The 19741-nt window shown below is 47.7% G+C and overlaps 1 protein-coding gene across 1 annotated transcript; it reads left to right on the top strand.

Moving 5' to 3' along the window:
* Window positions 1–336: 336 nt before the first annotated feature.
* LOC136538592 (probable prefoldin subunit 4) lies at window positions 337–6798 on the top strand. The gene is made up of 3 exons (XM_066530543.1): window positions 337–493; window positions 604–714; window positions 6301–6798. The coding sequence occupies exons 1-3, from the start codon at window positions 485–487 to the stop codon at window positions 6559–6561; spliced, it is 381 nt and encodes a 126-aa protein (XP_066386640.1). The 5' UTR covers window positions 337–484; the 3' UTR covers window positions 6562–6798.
* The last annotated feature ends 12943 nt before the right edge of the window (window positions 6799–19741 follow it).

A 19741-nucleotide genomic window follows, 5' to 3' on the forward strand; every position in this document is an offset into this window, starting at 1 on the left:
GGCTGCCTTGCTGCGCTGCTCGGGGAACGGCAACTGCTCGGGCACGCGGGCCGCGGCGGAGGTTATACCCGGCTCTGTCGCGCCACAGATCAGGGCGCGGCACTGCCGCGCCAAGATCGGTGGCACGACAGAGCCCTTCCACGTCAGCGATCAGCGCTTCTGGTCGCCGCCACGTCAGTCCTCTGCCGCGCCACCATGTATGGCGCGGCACAGACATTTGGCCGCGTCAGGGCAATAGACGCGGCCAAAAGTGTTAGTTAAAAAAACTAACAGTGTTAGATTTAAAATTAGTTTGGAAAAAGTGTTAAAATTAAAAAAAAAATCTCAAAACCCTCCCCCCTCCTTCCTTTTCCCCTCGCGGCTCGAGTGCTCGAGCCGTACCAAATCTCGCAGCGGCTGCAATCCCTGAGCCCGAGGCGCGGACCAGCGGAGGACCACGCCCTCGATTCTGTTTGCGGCCGGCGCGACCCACAGAGATCCAGAGATGCAGCAGGTAAAGGGGTGGCGCAAACCCTAGCCCTATCCCAAATACCCCCTCCCTTGCTTGGCTTAATCATGGCTTAATCCTAGTGGTGTTGTTGTGGTGGGGGATTGGTTCCGCAGGGCGACGGCACGGAGGCGCAGGTGACGTGGGAGGACCAGCAGAACATCAACCGCTTCGGCCGCCTCAACAACCGCCTCCACGAGCTCCAGGACGAGATCAAGCTCGCGAAGGTGGATTCCTTGACATCTTGCTTCTTTTTCATGTACTATCTCCTGGTATTTACACCGTCTGATCTATTTAGAGCGAACTGGAAACGGGGGCGCCAGTCGTAGCCTTTGAGCAGATTTAGTCTTTAGTGACCTGCCAGGTGCCGATGCATTTGGTTTCTAGGTTCTTGGGAAATGGGGGTCATGGTACCCCATTTGTGATTTACATTTCTTTGGGGAAAAAATGCCGGAGAGAGTGCATTTGCTGATTGGTTGCAAGAACACAGGGGACAGAAACATCTCATGGATTATTTGGAGGGGAAAATTGGTTTCATAGCATTGAAAGATCACGAGATTCGGAAAATACCACTGAAAGATAGAACCGTTATCCGAAAGTAGCATTCCATCCGGTTTGAAGGTAACAACGTCAACACCGTCGATTCCTGTCCATCTAATAAAGGGGCAGACCCAGTGCCGGAGGCTCCCACATGAGTGGGGTCTAGGTAAGGGATAAACCGAGACAAGCCTTTCCCCCGCAAAATTTGCGGAGAGGCTGCTTCGAACCCATGACTTGGTGACTCAATGAGACAGCTCTCACCACTGCACCCGTCCATCTAATAAAGGCAACAAAAAAAAATCCAACTCCCAGCTACTCAAGCCGGACATGGAAGATGCAGGGTGGCACCGGCAGCAGCTGGCGCTCGCGGGACGGCGGTGTCCGCATCGAGGAGGGCATCTCAACAGCTCGAGCAGTGCATTGCGGCGGTGCTTCATGCGTGTGGCCGGCCGGCGGCGTCTCGCTTGCGGGCGCGCAGTGGCTCGAGTAGCGTGGCCCGGCAGAGGTTCGCGCACAGGCTCGCGGCAACTCGAGCAGGGCGGTCTGGCGGCTACTTGTGCTCCGGCACGCGGCGGCTCGAGCAGGGTGGCCCGGTGGGCTGCTCGCGCATAGGCGCGCGGCAGCTCGAGCAGGTTGGGCACGAGCAGCGGCGGCCGAGCGTGAGCAAAATCACCGGCGAAGATTAGGCCTCCTGAATCCGCAGTTGAATCCGCGCAGCATGGACCCGCGCAGCATGGACTCGAAGAAGACGCTGTGGAAACGAGGCAAAGAAACAGCCTTAGACAGATGCCCTGCTGGCCTATTGACCCAGTGGGGTACCCACCATGGAATTTGTGGTGTGGATTGGCTCAGCGGCCGCTCGTGCAAGTGTTTTTTTTCAGTGTGACCTACGCCGGAGCTGAGGAAGACGAAAGGGATGGGATTTCCACTGGTGCTCACGTGGGAAGAAGGGAGGAGCAACGGTGGATTCACGTCGTTAGCTCAAACCGTGACTGAATGGTAGTTTCAGGTAACAGATTGTTTTTTCGGTGGTATTTCACGTGGCCGTGATATTTGAGTGGTATTTTCCGAATCTCATCATCTTTGGATGCTATGAAACCAATTTTCCCTATTTGTAGTGTTGGCTTAAGTTTTATTTGGTAAATCTGTGTCTCATTTACATATCACAGTCGTTTGCTAGATACATGGACCATTTTATGGCTTTCACTTTGTCTATGCATCTGTTTTGTTCTCAGTATTTCCTTCATTTCTGTATGGCAATGTGATACTAGTTTATGACTTGTTTGATTTTGGATAAATCTGTGAGTCTCATTAGCTGTATTTTTTTGTTGGATTTTGGGATTTGCTATAGATAGCATCTATTTTTTGAAGGGAAAATTGGTTCTATAGCATTGAAAGAATCACGTTTTCGGAAAATACCATTGAAAGATCTGGAACACGTGAAATACCACCAAAAGAGTCTTCCGTCACCGAAAACTAGCATTCTGTCATGATTCAGAGATAACACCGTGAATCCACCGTCCTCGCCTTCTTCTTCCCATCTGCTCATCTCACCTTCTTCCCATCCGATGAGAACCAGTGGACAATCCTTTCTGCGTTAGCTTCGGCTTAGATGGAGTCCATGCGCGCTGAGGGACCAGATGATGCGCGAGGGCAGACGGGTCACGGGTGACGAGCGGCTCGCCCGGCCAAGGCAAGGCCGGCACTGCACGGATGGGTGACGAACAGCTCATGCGGCGCGGCTCCTGCTCCACCTCGTAGCCGATAGCTCCAGCCCGTGCGAGGGCGAGCAGCTCGCGTACGGTAGCGAGGGCGGCGGGTCACGGTTGTGAGCACGGGTGCGCGGGCACAGAAAACGGCGAGACGGGTCCTTAGCTGGGCGGCTCCGCTGGCCCGCATGGAACCACCGGCGGCCAGGCGGGCGGACGAACGGACACACATCGCGGCGAGGTAGGGCATCAAGTTCAAGACGTAGGCGGTGCGCGGCGATGTCGGGCCGCAGCTGCACACCCTGGCACACCACGGCGACGTCGTCGCGTTCCACTTCCACCTGCTGCTTGAAGAACATCAACTTCACCTCGACGCCATCGAAGTGCTGCAGCGTCTCGGCATTTGCCATCGAGCTCCAGGCCTCCAGCACCAACTGGTGCAAGACTTCGGCATCGGCATAGCCGCGCACCTCGGCGCCAGCACCAACCAGCGTCGTCCTCGCGTGGGGACCTCTCTATCGCGTCATTGTCACTCGTCACCACAGGCCGGTGGCCACACACGGGAAGCTTCGCCGTCGTCATCACCGAGCACTCTGACACCGGCATCATGGCTCCTCTCCCTCTACGTTAACCCAGGTTGGGTTGAGATCATTTTGTTTTGTTCTGGCTCCTCTCCCTCTACGGTGGAAAAAAAAGGGTGCTGCAGGACCGCGACCTGTGTGCGCTCTGCCACCAAGCTCCGGAGACGATGAACCACCTATTAACTGCTTGCGTCTACACGAGGGAGGTTTGGGCTAGATTACGTGCTGCCATCTCCCTGCTGCAGCCTGTTCTGGCTGAGCCAACAGCCGTTGATCAATGGTTTGGCGAGAGGAAGCTCATCCCGAAGGACCTTCACAAGGGCTTCGATGCACTGTTTCTGTTGGTCTCCTAGCTAATTTGGAAAGAGCGCAATAGCCGTATTTTCGAGAGGTCCGCCACTATGCCGGCTTGGTTGCTGCCGAAGATCCGAGAAGAGTGCGATGGTTGGGTGACAGCGGGTTTCAGTAGAATCGCCCCCCTGATCGCAACCTGGTCGTAAAGCGGTGTCATGTAATAGCTCCGTAGTGTTTCTACTGCCTTTTCGTTTTTTTGCTATTTCTACCTTGTTGTGTTGCAAGCCGTGGCTTGCATTCTGTATTCGTCTGCTACCCTCTTAATGAAAACGGGCTCAGTTGAGCGCGGTCACGAAAAAAAAACATAGCACGCTGAAGATCGACATGAGCGAGCTCTTGTCGTCGCCGTCGCCGTGGCTGGCGTCGAGAATGAAGGCACCGAGGTAGTCATACAAGCACTTCCTATCTCCAGGCCGTTCCCATGGGAACTCTAGCACCCTGTACTGCCTGGTCCAGGGATCGCACATGACGGCGTGCAAATCGTCACGGACAAAGGCGAGGAGGCCACCACGGCTGTCAGTGAGCACTGGGGATCTGTGCATGTGCTCAACGTCGATGAGGAAGTCAAGGGAGAGGCGCTGGCAGAGGCGTACTGTTGGCCGCGCTGGGAAAGGGACGAACTCGGTGACGGTAGAACACAAGCCTGGCTTCGTGGTGTTCACGGAGTAGTCAGTAGTGGCCTAGAAGATGGTTCGCTGGTGGAGGGAGCGGACGCGCTGGAGGAAGCCGTCGCCGGCGATCACGTGGCGCCAGAGCTTGCACGTGGCCGCGGCGTGGAAGAGGCAGATGGGCGTGCGGACACGCAGGAGGACCAGCTTCAGGACTTTATCGGGGAGGTCGTGGATGCTGGTCCGCATGAGCTGTTCGTCACCCATCCGTGCAGTGCCGGCCTTGCCTTGGCCAGGCGAGCCGCTCGTCACCCGTGACCCGTCTGCCCGCGCGCATCATCTGGTCTCAGCGCGCATGGACTCCATCTAAGCCGAAGCTGACGCAGAAAGGATTGTCCACTGGTTCTCATCGGATGGGAAGAAGGTGAGATGAGCAGATGGGAAGAAGAAGGCGAGGACGGTGGATTCACGGTGTTATCTCTGAATCGTGACAGAATGCTAGTTTTCGGTGACGGAAGACTCTTTTGGTGGTATTTCACGTGTTCCAGATCTTTCAATGGTATTTTCCGAAAACGCGATTCTTTCAATGCTATAGAACCAATTTTCCCTTTTTTGAAAGGTTCTCAGCCAATTCACCCATGAATATTATAATAAAAAATCTAGGGTAATATTGTGATCTTGTGCAGCAAGTTAGGGAAAAAAATGGTTTACAGGGATTTTGGACTTGCTAAGAATTTTGGGTGACCCTGATTCTGGCATGTTATGAGAAGGCACCACCTGCATACTTTGTTCTGACCCAACTTCCTTTGTCCAGCCAGCTCCAGCCCCCCTATTTTAGCACTTCCTTCTCACTGCAATTGCACTTTAACCATATATGGACTGTAGTGGATTTTGGGCTCCAATTCACTTAAGTGCTTCCACCTTATATAAAGAGTTGAATAGAAACTTGAGTTTGTATACATCTTTCATATTAAAAAATTAGAACACATTGCATCTGTTGAATAAAGAGGCGAACACAAACTTCAGTTTATACACGTCTTCCCTGTTCAAAAGTTAGAAGCGCCTTGCATGTGTAGATTGTCATAAAACATTCCGCCTTGTACCAGAATCTTCAAGTAAATATGAACTACGAATTACTAGTGCAGTTCTTAATTCTACACGTTCTTGATAACCATAATGATGATTCTATCATTCTATGGTGACTTGGGTGTGATTGTAGGATTGCAGGATGCCTTCAGTTGATGTCTTCTCATAACTTGAGAAATGAGATTTAGCAAAAAAAAAAAAATGCCAGAGAACAACGTAGAAAGTGTAACTTCATATCGATTTCCTTTAAAAACTCAATTTGCATAGGGCTGTTCTATATTCTCAATGTTTATATCAAGGGTTGTTGCTGTAGTATACCAAGTCAGTTTCTTTTCAGCAATTGAGGTATCGTGTGTAACTGTGTATTGATGTCTAGTCTCCTGAACTAGTTATCTTGACCTCTGAGAGATGATATGCTAAGAAATTGCTGTCAGTAGGCTATTGCGGTGCTGAATTTGTGTGTTTGTGCCTCGGAATGGGCATTGTGTTGCTTTTTCACATGTTGATAAATGTATACAGATCAGATATTTGGGCATGTTCCCCAGCTTATCGGACATGTTCTCCTTTAGATATTTTTGTAGATGATTTTTGAATTAATAACTATATATATGTTTTCATCTTTATCTTAATAATAATCTTTCATAGTTGGTACTGTCTGCAAAGATCACAATATTTCTGTTTTCTTTTCGTTTGTTTCATGACATGATAATTGCAGATGTAATTTTCAATTAAGATTAGTAAAAGAGGATTGTGAAATTAGAATTGTACTTAACATCACTCTAAGTTTCGCTGCGTACTGCCACAATTTGTTATGTGAGAGTTTTCATGATTCTTGTGGGTAATGAACCTTTTCATGTGAAATTCCTACATCTGAAACATTTTGAACATTACATCTCAACCTTAAAGGCCATGCCCTCGTTCACTGTATGTTCCAGGAAACGAATGAGAACCTTGATGATGCTGGGAATGAACTCATCTTGTCGGATGAAGATGTTGTACACATCCAAATCGGGGAAGTGTTTGCTCACATGCCAAGGGATGACGTCGAGACTAGGCTGGAGCAGATGAAGGAGGATGCGGCTAAGAAGCTGGAGAGGTTAGAGGAGGAGAAGGAATCCATCCTCGCCCAGATGGGCGAGCTGAAGAAGATACTGTATGAGAAGTTCAAGGATGCCATCAACCTGGAGGAAGATTAGTAGTACCGGGGTCCTTGACGATATGGCCCTTTTTCTAGTTCAGGTGCTGTTTTTTGTTTCCCTGCCCTCCCACAAACATTAGTCTTGTGATGCTGGCCTGCTTGTGTAACAGAAGTTCTTTCAGAAGCTATTTTACCCAGAAGAACCCAGAAAAATAGTTTCATTCATTCCGCGGGTGTATACGGATTAAAGTTAATTAGCCCTGGACCGATGAATCCTTTTTCAGTTCGATTTTCACTCGGTGCATGTGGGTACATCCCTTGCCCTATTTTCCAGCAAACCTGCAGTGCCAGAAAACACAGCCATGTGATGTAGGTCTTCTCTGCCTAAGTGGTTGAGTTTCATCTGCACCCTTGCCTTACCTGGCAGTGCTCTCAACAGCTTCGGTGATATTTGGAAAAGTATTTAGAGATGGAGGTAGTACGTGAATTTTATTGACGTGGATCTGAATAAAGTAATTTGAATGGCAGGAGATGAGGTGGGCTAATCCCCGTGTACTTCAGTAGAAAGATTGAAAAAAAAGAGTGCCCGTATACTTCAGTGGAAGATTGAAAAAAAAAAGAGGGGCCGTTACTTCATCATCATATGGAATAGAGAAAAAAAGAGAGGAACAAGATGCAATAGTACAATATTTTGAAGTCAAAATATCTTGAGTTCAGCCAAATTTATTTAGAAAAATATCAATGTTTATAGTACCAAATAAGTATCATTAAAATTTCCAATTAAATATATTTTATAACATAGATTTTGATATTATAATTATTTGATATTTCTTTTTATAAATTCGGCTAAACTTTATACAGTGTAAATAAAGAGAGAACTAGAATCCTATACTTTAGGATGGAGTACAGTACCATGTGAGTTTTGTCTAGTGGCCAACTCGCCTTGACCCAAACGCGAGGTGAGAGAGAGAGAGGGAGGTCAGGGGGGCTGTGTGGCCGGCCGAATTTTTTATTTTTTAGTATTTTTTTTAAATCATAAATATGCCTCTGAAGGTAAGATTTTTAAATCTGGACCCCTAGCTTGGCGCCGAGCGCGGGGCCACGTTGACGCTATAGACGCTGACATGACAGCCAGCCCGGCGCCGTTCCTGGCGCCAAGCCCTCTTATGTATGGGCCCGAGATTCCTTTCTCTCTTCCTCTCTCTTTCTCTCTACCATCCCTGCCCGCATTGTCCCCGCCTGCGCCGCCCTACCCGCAGCCATCCCGCCCGCGCCCGCGCCGCCGCACCCGTCGTGCCACTCGGCGCCACGGCCCTACCCTGCCCCACCCGTCCGCGGCCCGCGCGCCCTAGCCGGCCGTCGTGCCCGCCCTACCCGCCACGTCACGCGCCGTCCCACCCAGCCTGGCCGTGGCCCGCTGCGCCCTGCCCTGCCGCGCCACTCGGCGCCGCGGCTCGCCCCGCCCCACCCGTCCGCGGCCCGAGCGCCCTCATCGGCCGCCGTGCCCGCACGCCCTCGCCGGCCGTCTGCGTCCTGCCCCGCCCTGCACGGTCCGCCGTGCCGTGCCCGCCCCTACCCGCCACGCCAAGGCGCGCGGGAGCTCCAGCCCAGGCACGCCAAGGCGCTCCGGCGGCTTGCTGTTGCACTCCACCGATGCTCCATCGACTGCACAGTAAAGTAAGTTACTTTATTCGTTTGAATTAGTAATTTAGTACTTAGTTAACAATAGTTAGGGTGTAATATTTAGATAGATATATAGATACTTATGTTGGTATAACTAGTTTTCGTATATAGTTATTATATAGTTAGATACATACATAGGTATATATTTAGTACTTAGTATATATATGTAGTACTTAGTACATAGTATACATTTACTTATCTAAATACTAGAGACCTTCACGTTAGTAGTTAGCGTGTATTTTTGACTAAAGGATATGTGTTTCATTATGTGTTTGAAATAGATGAACAACCTAGTGACCATATAACATGGAGGCACTATTGAAAGCGATCGCTATGGATATATTGAGTTTGTTGACATGCAAAGCGTGCCTGTGCTATTCAATGATAGTCCTTCATTTAGTAAGATGGTTATAAGGGCTCAGGAGGAGCTGCATTGCCTTAGAGATGATGATGATGGCATTGCAGTTGAGGGTGTACTTAGGTTCTCCTCCCAACATCCTCAGGCGAATGATCTCAATTGGATGTGCGGATCAGTAGGAAAACTATGTGAGATCGGCTATGAAGAGCTAGCTGCAATGTTTGGACGTAGTTGTGCATTGGGTGTTAGTTGATCCCATCCCTCATGGGTTTTCCCCACCAATGGGTCAGTAAGCACACTTCAACCCTCCTGTCTTGGAACCTGATATGGATGTGGAGGTTGCACCTACGGTTCCCTATGTTCAATCTGCCCCCAATGAGGTAGTTGGAGATGCTTGTCAGACTCATGTTGTTGTGGCAGATCCTTCTCATGAGATCTCTTTGACACAGAATCATCCGAGTAAGTGTCTTATCCGTATGGTTATTGGGAGCTTGCCCTCTTCCTTACATCCATTTCTTTCATTCTTTCTTCATTTCTCTACTTATGTTGTAGGAGACATTTCTAACAATGTGGATTTGCCCCCTATTGCTGCGTAAGTGCACTGTGGAGATAGATTATGTGGCTCCAATAGTGTTGAAATTATGAATGATTCGGAGCCATATGAGATGGCAAGGGCTCTTGATTCTGATGATGATCGCCCTATTGGAGAGCTGACAGAGAGTGATGTTGAGATGTTGAGGCATATCTTTCCCGGACGCCATGATCCAAGAGTTCACGAGTTCAGCGATCTTACTCATTTTGATCAAGCGTGTGCAGAAGGATGTGATGATGAGCTCCTAGAAGCTTCTGAGGCCGGTCCTAACATGGTAATTGAGAATGGGAGGGTATTCAAGGACCTCCCTGCATTGAAGAGGTGGTTGCAGGCGTTTGTAGTGATACGAAAGAGACCTTACAAGGTCTTGCATTCATATGCGGAGCGCCGTTACACAATTGTGTGTGACAAGGAACGCTGCCCATGGAGGGTTTGTGCAAGGAAGCAAAAGGTCACCGGAAAGTGGAAGATCACAAAAGTTGTCGGGCCACACAGTTATGCTGACCATAAGCAGACACTAAAGCATCGACAGTTGACATCTACTCTCATTGCCAAGCAGTTGATAGGAATATTGCAGGGAGAACCCAACATGAAGGTTAGGACAATTATCAGGACCATTGAGGCGTTGTATGGAGGTTATGTGATAACTTATGGTAAAGCTTGGAGGCCTAAGCAGCGAGCGTGGAAGATGATATATGGGGACTGGGAGGATGGGTACGAGTAGCTGCCAGTACTTTTCAATGCAATCAAAGCGGTGAATCTAGACATGCATTATGAGTACATCCCAAAACCAAATGCATGGAAGGATGGGAGGTAGATATTCTTCCGTGCTTTCTGGTGCTTCCCTCGATGTGTTGAGGCCTTTAGGCACTGTCGTCCCATCTTCTCCATTCATGGTACGTTCTTGATTGGCAAATACCAGGGTGAAAGGGTCGAGATGGCGACTAGAGGGGGTGAATAGTCCTTTTTAAAATTAATCACGTCGGCTAACCAAAACAAGTGCGGAATTAGAACTATCGGTCTAGCCAAAACTACACCCCTCTATCTATGTTCACTAGCACCTTGCAAAGATACTAATCAAGCAACAAAGATGCCGGGCTAGCTAGAGCTCTCCTAACCAATTCTAGGAGCAAGGTCATACAAACCTATGTCACTAGTACTTTAAGCAACAAGGGAGCTCCTACACATGCTAGTAAGCAAAAGCACAAAGCCAACTAAGCTTACTAACAATGCTCAATAACAAGGCAACCAATGCCAAATTAGATAGCGCAATTACTTAGCTACACAAACTAAGCAATGTGACTAACAAGGTTACACAAACCAAATTAGCCACGCAAGGGAGCTACTTCTATGCTACACAAGCAAGAAGATAACTAGCAAGCTACATAAGCTAACTAATTATAAAAGCAACAACACAAGCTCAATGTATATGAAAGTAATTGCAAGCTTGTGTAACGGGGATGCAAACCAACGGGAAGAACAAGGTTGACACGGTGATTTTTCTCCCGAGGTTCACGTGTTTGCCAATATGCTAGTCCCCGTTGTGTCGACCGCTCACTTGGTGGTTCGGCGGCTAATTAGCATCACCCGCTAAGCCTGCACGTCGGGCACCGCAAGAACCTACCCCTTGAGTGAGGGCAGCTCAATGACATGCTTTACTAAAGTTGCTCTTCGCGACTCCCGCGGGGCGAGCATAATGCCCCTCACAAAGCTCTTCTCTGGAGCGCCGCACAAGCTTCTTACGGGCTTCGATGGAGACCACCACCAAGCCATCTAGGAGGTGGCAACCTCCAAGAGTAACAAGCACCACCGGCTTGCAACTCGATCACCTAGTGCCACTTGATGCAACCTCACGATACAATCGCACTAGAATCGCTCACTCACACAATCGGATGATCACTATCAAGTATGTGTGAGATGGAGGGCTCCCAAGCACTCTCAAGCATGGACACAAAGTCCCCCGAGGTGCTCAACACCAGCCATGGCCGAAGGCCACTTCTATTTATAGCCCCAAGGGCTAAACTAGCTGTTACTCCTTCACTGGGCGTTTTTCGGGCTGACCGAACGCAGCACCAGACGCAGCACCGGACGCACCGCTCGTGCATACCGAACATGTCCGGTCGCTATACCGGACGTGTCTGGTAGCTGCCAGACCGCCACGTGTCCAACCGTTGCCTCCAATGGCTCTCTGACACGATGATCGGACACTCAGCACGAAACGACTGGACGCTCACCCGCTGTATTCGGTCGAGTCTAGTAAGCCTCCAGGACCGACCGGACGCGATAGTTAGAAACTGACCGGACGCTGAGCCTCAGCGTCTGGTCGAGTACAGTAAGCTCCCACGGACAACCGGACGTGTCCGGTCACACCGGATTGGACGCTGCCAGCGTCTGATCGACTGTACTGCCAAACACTGCCTTCTCTGACTCACACAGAACGCGTCTGGTGTGGCGACCGGACGTGTCCGATCGCTGAGTACGCCGCTAAATACCGGACGTGTCCGGTCACCATACCGGACACGTCCGGTCACTCTATAACCAGCGCGACTCACTCGTTTTCATCACCAACTTCTTCTCCTTTGCAAATGTGCCAACACCACCAAGTGTACACGTGTATGTGTGTTAGCATTTTCACAATCATTTCCCAAAGGTGTTAGCCACTCAACTTGCCACGTCACTCGATCCTAGCGACGATGCAAAGTTAGATCACTCAAGTGACACTAGATGACCGATATGCAAACAAGTTTGCCCCTCATAAACTTCTCTACACACCTATGACCTGTGAAATGAAATGCCCTAGGTTATACCTTTGCCTTGCGCATTCCATTCCATCTCCTCCAACGTTGATGCAACACATGCACCAACACGATCAACAATGATATGATCCACTTCATATCATCACATGATCATATTGGTTCATCGATCTTGACTTTACTTGCTCTTCACCATAGCCATCGTCCATTGGCGCTAAGTCTTGCTCAAGCTTCACCGCCACGCGATCCATCACTCCAAAGCCTTCGACTCGCCCTTCACGCTTGCAACCGGTCCATCAAGCCAAGTCTTGTCTTGATCTTCTCCACCTTGATCACATGACTCAATGTCATGTCTCATGTGCATTTAAGCTCCTTCATCATCACATGTGTGAGCTTTGCAACATCTCCAAGCCATTTTCACCATCATGGCATATGTTGCTCATACACATGTACCTGTGGACTAATCACCTGTGTATCTCACATAAACATAATTAGTCCACCTAAGTTGTCGCTCAATTACCAAAACCAAACAAGGACCTTTCATAGGACACACTTCTTATAGCCATATCCTATGATGTGAACAACAAGTTGGTTCCTTTGGCATTTGCTTTGGTTGAGAAGGAGAACAATAACAATTGGGGATGGTTCTTGAGGCTCGTCTGGATACATGTGGTTGGGCCTGGTAGGGAGGTTGGCGTCATATCTGATAGGCACCAGGGCATACTTAATACCATGCGAGAGCAGATAGAGGGGTATACACATTTGCACCATCGTTGGTGTACTCGACACCTTGCTAAGAATCTACTGCGGAAGGATGGTGTGAAGGATAACTTTGACCTATTCTAGGAGGCTGCTCGATAGCTTGAGGACAAGTACTTTTAGAAAAAGTTGGAGTAGGTCAGAACTGCATCAAATGCAGAAGGTAGACAATGGCTCATAGGTTTGATGAGAGATTTGGAGAAATGGACAAGAGCTCACGATGTCGGTGGATGGAGGTACGAGTTTTAGTGCAGCAACATGGCAGAGTCATTCAATAAGTTGCTATTGGGGATACATGGTATGCCCATGAATGTAATCGTTCAATTCACCTTCTACAAGCTTGTTGCCTGGTTCAACGATAGACACGCCCATGCATTGAAGTTATGGAGTGATGGAGAGATATGGGCTCTAAAACCAAAGACACACCTAGAGAAGGCAAATGAAAGGGCTGTCACACATGAGGTTATATGCTTTGACCACACCACAGAGACTTATCAGGTCGAGCATAGGGGCGGTACAACGTCCGACGATGAGGTCCGAGAGTCGAGGATGCATGTGGTTATCCTTCAGGATTTCAAATGCACTTGTGGTAAACCAAGGCAGTACCACTTTCTATGTTCCCATTTGGTGGTAGCAGCTAGGCATCGCAACTATAATATTGAGAGCAGGATACCTCACGAGTTCAGTGTCGACACGCTTGTGCACATATGGAGCCCCCGCTTCGTGCCTTTCCAGGACCCTAGAGAGTGGCCTCCATATGATGGACCAAAGTACATTGTGGATATAGCTTACCATTGGAACAAGCGTGGATCAAGGAAGAGGACGAGGCACATGATGGTTATGGATCAGATACCCAAAAGAACGAGGCATGGGAGAGGAACCCCATTTCTTATTGACCCTGAGCAGTACGAGTGCGGCAAGTGTGGTAGACTTGGCCATAATTTACATAGTTGCCATTGGCAGATTAGTGAGGTGCGACTATTGGCTGTTTTCATTATTTCATATTTGTCGTATTCATTTAATTAATTATGCATGTCTCAATTTATGCATGTAATTGTGTCAATTATTTAATTTGAGCAACATGTGTGGGTTCGATGACGACTTATATAGGATGAGATGCCCTCTAATTTGTTTTTATGCTATCGAGTTCCACCTGCCAGATAGAGTTGCACGCCAATTTAGAGTGAGACAGCTTTGGTCAATGGCTCCGTTCTCGACTGGCGTTGACTTACACAAGTAAGTGTTTTGCTATTTCAAATGTCTCGTGATGGTCTATTTCCATTAATATAGTGACATGTACATGGATTCAAGTAACAATGACATACGTGCAGGTTGGATCGTTAGAAGAATAGAAAGATTTTTGACTGGAAGAAGCACCACTAGTACTACATTGAGCAATGGGAGGAGATGCACAACAATGTGGACGAGAACAATGAGCCACACACGAACCATGAGTTCAGGCGGTACCAAGCTTGGTACCAACATGCGACACGTTGCAGGCTGAGGGAATAGTGGACAGAAGATGACTACGCCGACATCGAGTCCTTCGACGATGAAGACACAGCGTATGACTAATCTACTCGTGCAGGAAGACAGGTGGAGGTAGGACCAATCTTGGACAGAGTGGTAAGTTAATTGCCTTATTTTTCTACGTTAAGTTGCATACCATTACATTATGCGTGAGAGTTATCTATTTTAGTTAGTATCACCTTCGAGTCGTAGCATCCTTATAATACGTTAGATTGTTGTACAAAAGAAAACAAAACTTGTTGCTATCTATTCAGAAGTATTATTACTGGTAACTTTGTTGCAGGGTGAAAGGTCGAGATGGCGGACTAGAGGAGGGTGAATAGTCCTTTCTAAAATTAATCACATCGACTAACTGAAACAAGTACGGAATTAAAACTATCGGTCTAGCCAAGACTACACCCCTCTATTTATGTTCTCTAGCACCTTTCAAAGATACTAATTAAGCAACAAAGGTGCCAGGCTAGCTAGAGCTTACCTAACCAATTCTAGAATCAAGGTCACACAAACCTATGCCACTAGTACTTTAAGTAACAAGGGAGCTCCTACACATGCTAGTAAGCAAAAGCACAAAGCCAACTAAGCTCACTACCAATGCTCAATAACAAGGCAACCATAGCCAAATTAGAGAGCGCAAATACTTAGCTACACAAACTAAGCAATGTGACTAATAAGGTTACACAAACCAAATTAGCCACGCAAAGGAGCTATTTCTATGCTACACAAGCAAAAAGGTAACTAGTGAGCTACACAAGCTAACTAATTATAAGAGCAACTACACAAGCACAATGTATATAAAAGTAATCACAACCTTGTGTAAAGGTATTCCAAACCAACGGGAAGAACAAGGTTGACACGATGATTTTTCTTCCGAGGTTCACGTGCTTACCAACATGTTAGTCCCTGTTGTATCGACCGCTCACTTGGTGGTTCGGCGGCTAATTGGCATCACCCGCCAAGTCCACACATCGAGCACCACAAGAACTTACCCCAAAAGTGAGGGTAGCTCAATGACACGCTCAACTAGAGTTGCTCTTCGCGGCTCCCGCGGGGTGAGCACAATGCCCCTCACCAAAGCTCTTCTCCGGAGCACCGCACAAGCTTCTTGCGAGCTTCGATGGAGACCACCACCAAGCCATCTAGAAGGTGGCAACCATCAAGAGTAACAAGTACCATCGGCTTGTAACTCAATCACCTAGTGCCACTCGATGCAATCTCATGATGCAATCATACTAGAATCACTCTTTCACACAATCGGATGATCACTATCAAGCATATGTGAGATGGAGGGCTCCCAAGCACTCTCAAGCATGGACACAAAGTCCCCCGAGGTGCTCAGCACCAGCCATGGCCGAGACCACCTTCTATTTATAGCCCTAAGGGCTAAACTAGCTGTTACCCCTTCACTGGGCGTTTTTTGGGTTGACCGGACGCGCCGGTCATATCGACCGGAAGCTGGACCTCAGCGTCCAGTCAATGGATGCTCGCCATGTGTCGCCTGTGTTCAACCTCAGTTGCTTGATCTCAATGGTCAAGTGATGACCGGACGCAGCTGCTCAAAGTGACCAAACGCAGGACCCCAGCGTCTGGTCGTTTCCAGTAAGGTTCCAGTCGCGACCAGACGCGTTCGGTCGGTCACGATCGGACACATCATCAACATCTAGTCCTTCTCCAACTTCTCTACGTCGCCTATGTCACTATACGTCAACCTAACCGGATGCACCCTGCCAGCGTCCGGTCACTTTTAACGCCAGCGTCCGATCGAAGACCGACGCCTACGTGCTCACTGCTATCACTGACCGGACGCAGGACCCCAGCGTCCGGTCCACTCTGAGTCCCTGTCTTTTCTGTATGGGGCGTCGATGGCACTGTCGGACTATCCACACTCTACGGGTGGACACTCCGCCGGTGGAGTTACAAACCCTTGCCTCCGTTCATTCACCGAGTTGATCCACATCAACTCCAACTTCATCTTCTTTATAAATGTGTTAACACCACCAAGTGTATACCACCATGTGTATGTGTGTTAGCATTTTCATAATCATTTTCTAAAGGATTAGCCACTCAACTTGCCACGCCACTCAATCCTAGCGACGATGCAAAGTTAGATCACTCAAGTGGCACTAGATGACCGATATGCAAACAAGTTTGCCCCTCTTGATAGTATGGCCATCTATCCTAAACCCGATCATAAACTTCTCTACACACCTATGACCGGTGAAATGAAATACCCTAGGTCATACCTTTGCCTTGCGCATTCCATTCCATCTCCTCCAATGTCGATGCAACACATGCACCAACACAATCAACAATGATATGATCCACTTCATATCATCACGTGATCATATTGGTTCATCGATCTTGACTTCACTTGCTTTTCATCGTTGCCTTCGTCCATCGGCCCCAAGTCTTGCTTAAGCTTCACTGCCACGCGGTCCATCGCTCCAAAGCCTCCAACTTGCCCTTTACGCTTGCAACCAATCCATTAAGCCAAGTCTTGTCTTGATCTTCTCCACCTTGATCACATGACTCAATGTCATGTCTCATTGGCAATGAGCTCCTTCATCATCACATGTGTGAGCTTTGCAACATCTCTAAGCCATTTTTACCTTTATGGCATATGTTGCTCACACACATATACCTATGGACTAATCATCTGTGTATCTCACATAAACACAATTAGTCTACCTAGGTTGTCACTCAATTACGAAAACCACACAAGGACCTTTCACAGGGCAATACCCTCAAATGCTCCATTGAAGATATTGAACGCTTTCGTCCGAGAGTCAGGGACGACGACACGCGTAGCTTCCTAGATTTAAGATTCAAAATATTCTATCAAACATATTATTAATATGTTAGATTTTTTAAGTTAACATAATTTTGTACAACAGAGGCTGTCACGTCAGCTACGTCGTGCGGCCGCTCGTTGTGGTTGCAGGATAGACACGACGCAAGACGTGTACGTTCCTTCCACAGGTAGAGGAGGCTTAGGTTCCTCTAGCCAAGCAGCTACAGGGGACGAGGACGAGGACGAAGGCGACGTGGACCAGAGGCACGAGGAGCTTGTCACCTCTTAGCTCTAGGACGCTCCTTCGACTCAGCCTACATAGCCTCTAGGCACTAGACGACGCCATCTACCTGACCCTTACACTCCAGGTACCAGCGCTCTCAGTCATAAGGGTAAGGGTAAGACTAGGAGGCATTGAGGGTTTGTGGTAGATGTTAGTATATATTATTATGGATTTTGTAGTCACTTTCCTATAACTATTTAGGACTGTATAGATATTCTGGACTATTTGGACTATGCAGGATATGTTATATTGATTGTGATGTTCGTTGTAGTTGCATTGTGGTCTTTGGACGATTAAATGTTTGGATTATATAATGATGTCTCTGTTTGTAACTGTGGATGCTCCTAAAATAAGAGAAACTCTTACGAATTTTTTCCGTGAATCATTAATTATACTATACTACTAAAAAGGCACAAATATAGTACATAGATTAAATATAAATTCATTAGAACATGTATAGTCCAATCGTATCGTATAGCTTGTCGGGAGTTCCGACGTACGTCGGGACTTTCGACGTGCCTAGACAGCCGGCCAGCAAAAACCCAGGTGTCGGGATTCCCGACTTGGGTCGGGACTTTCGACTGTTGGGAGTTTTGACTCACATCGGGACTTCCGATGGCCACAGTCACTGTGCAGGCTAAGTGACTGGGCGTTAGAACTTCCGGCGTGAGTCGTGACTTCCGACGGTCGGGAGTTCCGACTTACGTCGGGACTTTCGACACCAACAATCACTGAAAAATATTCTACGTGCTCATGGAGTGCTAGTGTCTCTCTTTTGATTTTATTTTTATGCTTAAGCACTCTATCTTCCTCAGACCAACTTCAAAAACAAAAATAAAACCTTTGAGAGCGCTTTGAGTTGGTCTGCCTTTACAACTTCAAGAATTGAGGGATATCATTTCATCTTTATCAACTCTTTGAATCTTTCATGGGATTAATAGCTGTGGCATATTTCATTAAGATCATATTAGTCCCTAATTTGGATATCATCAATACACCAAAACCCACATAGGGGGCAAATGCACTTTCAAATCCTCAGTCTGAAACATATTGAGTAAGCAACTCATCATCCGAGTACCAGTCCTCTACCACTACCTTGTTCATGTGGCTAGGTTCACCTGCATTACTCTGACCTACGTGTCGCCTATAGTAAGCGACCTCCGCTTCATCTGTGGCCTCTGTGGCCTGAGTGAAGAATGCGTCATCATCCTCCTCCGCCTGTGAGCCTGCCTCTGCTAGAGCGATGAGGTCGCTCAGTCTACTAGTGTCATTCTCAGCCTCCTCCGCCTATAAGCCCGCCTCTACTAGAGCGATGAGCTCGCTCAGTCTACCAGTGTCGTCCTCAGTCTCCTCCGCCTGCAAGCCCGCCTCTGCTAAAGCGATGAGCTCGCTCAGTCTACCAGTGTCATCCTATGCCTCCTTCACCTACAAGCCCGCCTCTGCTAGAGCGATGAGTTCGCTCAGTCTGCTAGTGTCATCCTCTGCCTCCTCCACCTGTAAGCCTGCCTCAGCAAGAGCGATGAGATCGCTCAACCTGGTAGTGTCATCCTTATCCTTGTCCCCTTTATCAGACAACACAATCGATGATTGAACAGTGTGACCAACTCATGTTCTATGCTCATCTAACTTTTTTCCTCATACCTTGCATGAGCCACCTCTGCAGCATGGTCCTCGCTGCATCCAATCCCTTTATGTATAAAATGCAATCAGTTAGTAACGCGATTATATTATATTTAAAATCAGGCAACAAAAAAAGGCTTTCAAGCACTCACTGGCACATAATGCAACAACATGCTCGTTCAAGACCTGCATTTGTACTCTTGTCTCCTCTCTTGCCTCCTTCCTTACCCTCTCCTCCTCTAACATCCTTCGTCTCTCCAATCCCTATTTGTCAAGCCCAACATCGATCGGGTTACGAATACCGCGCTGTCTAGCAAACTCACGTATCTTGTTTTTGTGATGTTTAACGAATAAGTTAACGTAGTTAGGTCCATATCCCCTCTTTCGTGCAATTACTTACCTCCCCTTCAGTTTATCCAAGAACTTAGCTTGACCTTCATAACATTCTCACCTGCATTTCCTAGTGCTCTGTTCAAACAAAAAATTATATCATATATGTCTTAGCAAAAGAAACAAAATATGATTTTATGTTTACCACAAAAATAATCAACCTCATCATAGTCAACCATATGGCCACAATAATAGCATATTTTAAGCTCCGAAGGGACTAGACCGTAGTTGGATTTAACACCACATTCACACTTGACTGGAGGTGCTTTGTAAATTAACCTTTATTTCTTCTTTTCATTTGCCTTTGGTGGCTCCGGCCATCGATTCTTAGGACCGTAGAGCCACTCATTGAAATGATACTTCACAAATCCATAATGCTACAAGAGAATACATTAGTACACACACCTATATAGATAAACATTTAAACAAATACATTTTTCACTTACTTCGTGTTTGTTCGGATACACAAACTCTAATGTATT

This window comes from Miscanthus floridulus, chromosome 2, assembly GCF_019320115.1.
Source record: "Miscanthus floridulus cultivar M001 chromosome 2, ASM1932011v1, whole genome shotgun sequence".
Taxonomy (NCBI): domain Eukaryota; kingdom Viridiplantae; phylum Streptophyta; class Magnoliopsida; order Poales; family Poaceae; genus Miscanthus; species Miscanthus floridulus.

Bases quoted from the DNA above. Each gene is read 5' to 3' on its own strand.
- LOC136538592 (XM_066530543.1), top strand. The intron at 715-6,300 runs GTGGATTCCTTG...TGTATGTTCCAG, and splicing joins ACGAGATCAAGCTCGCGAAG to GAAACGAATGAGAACCTTGA.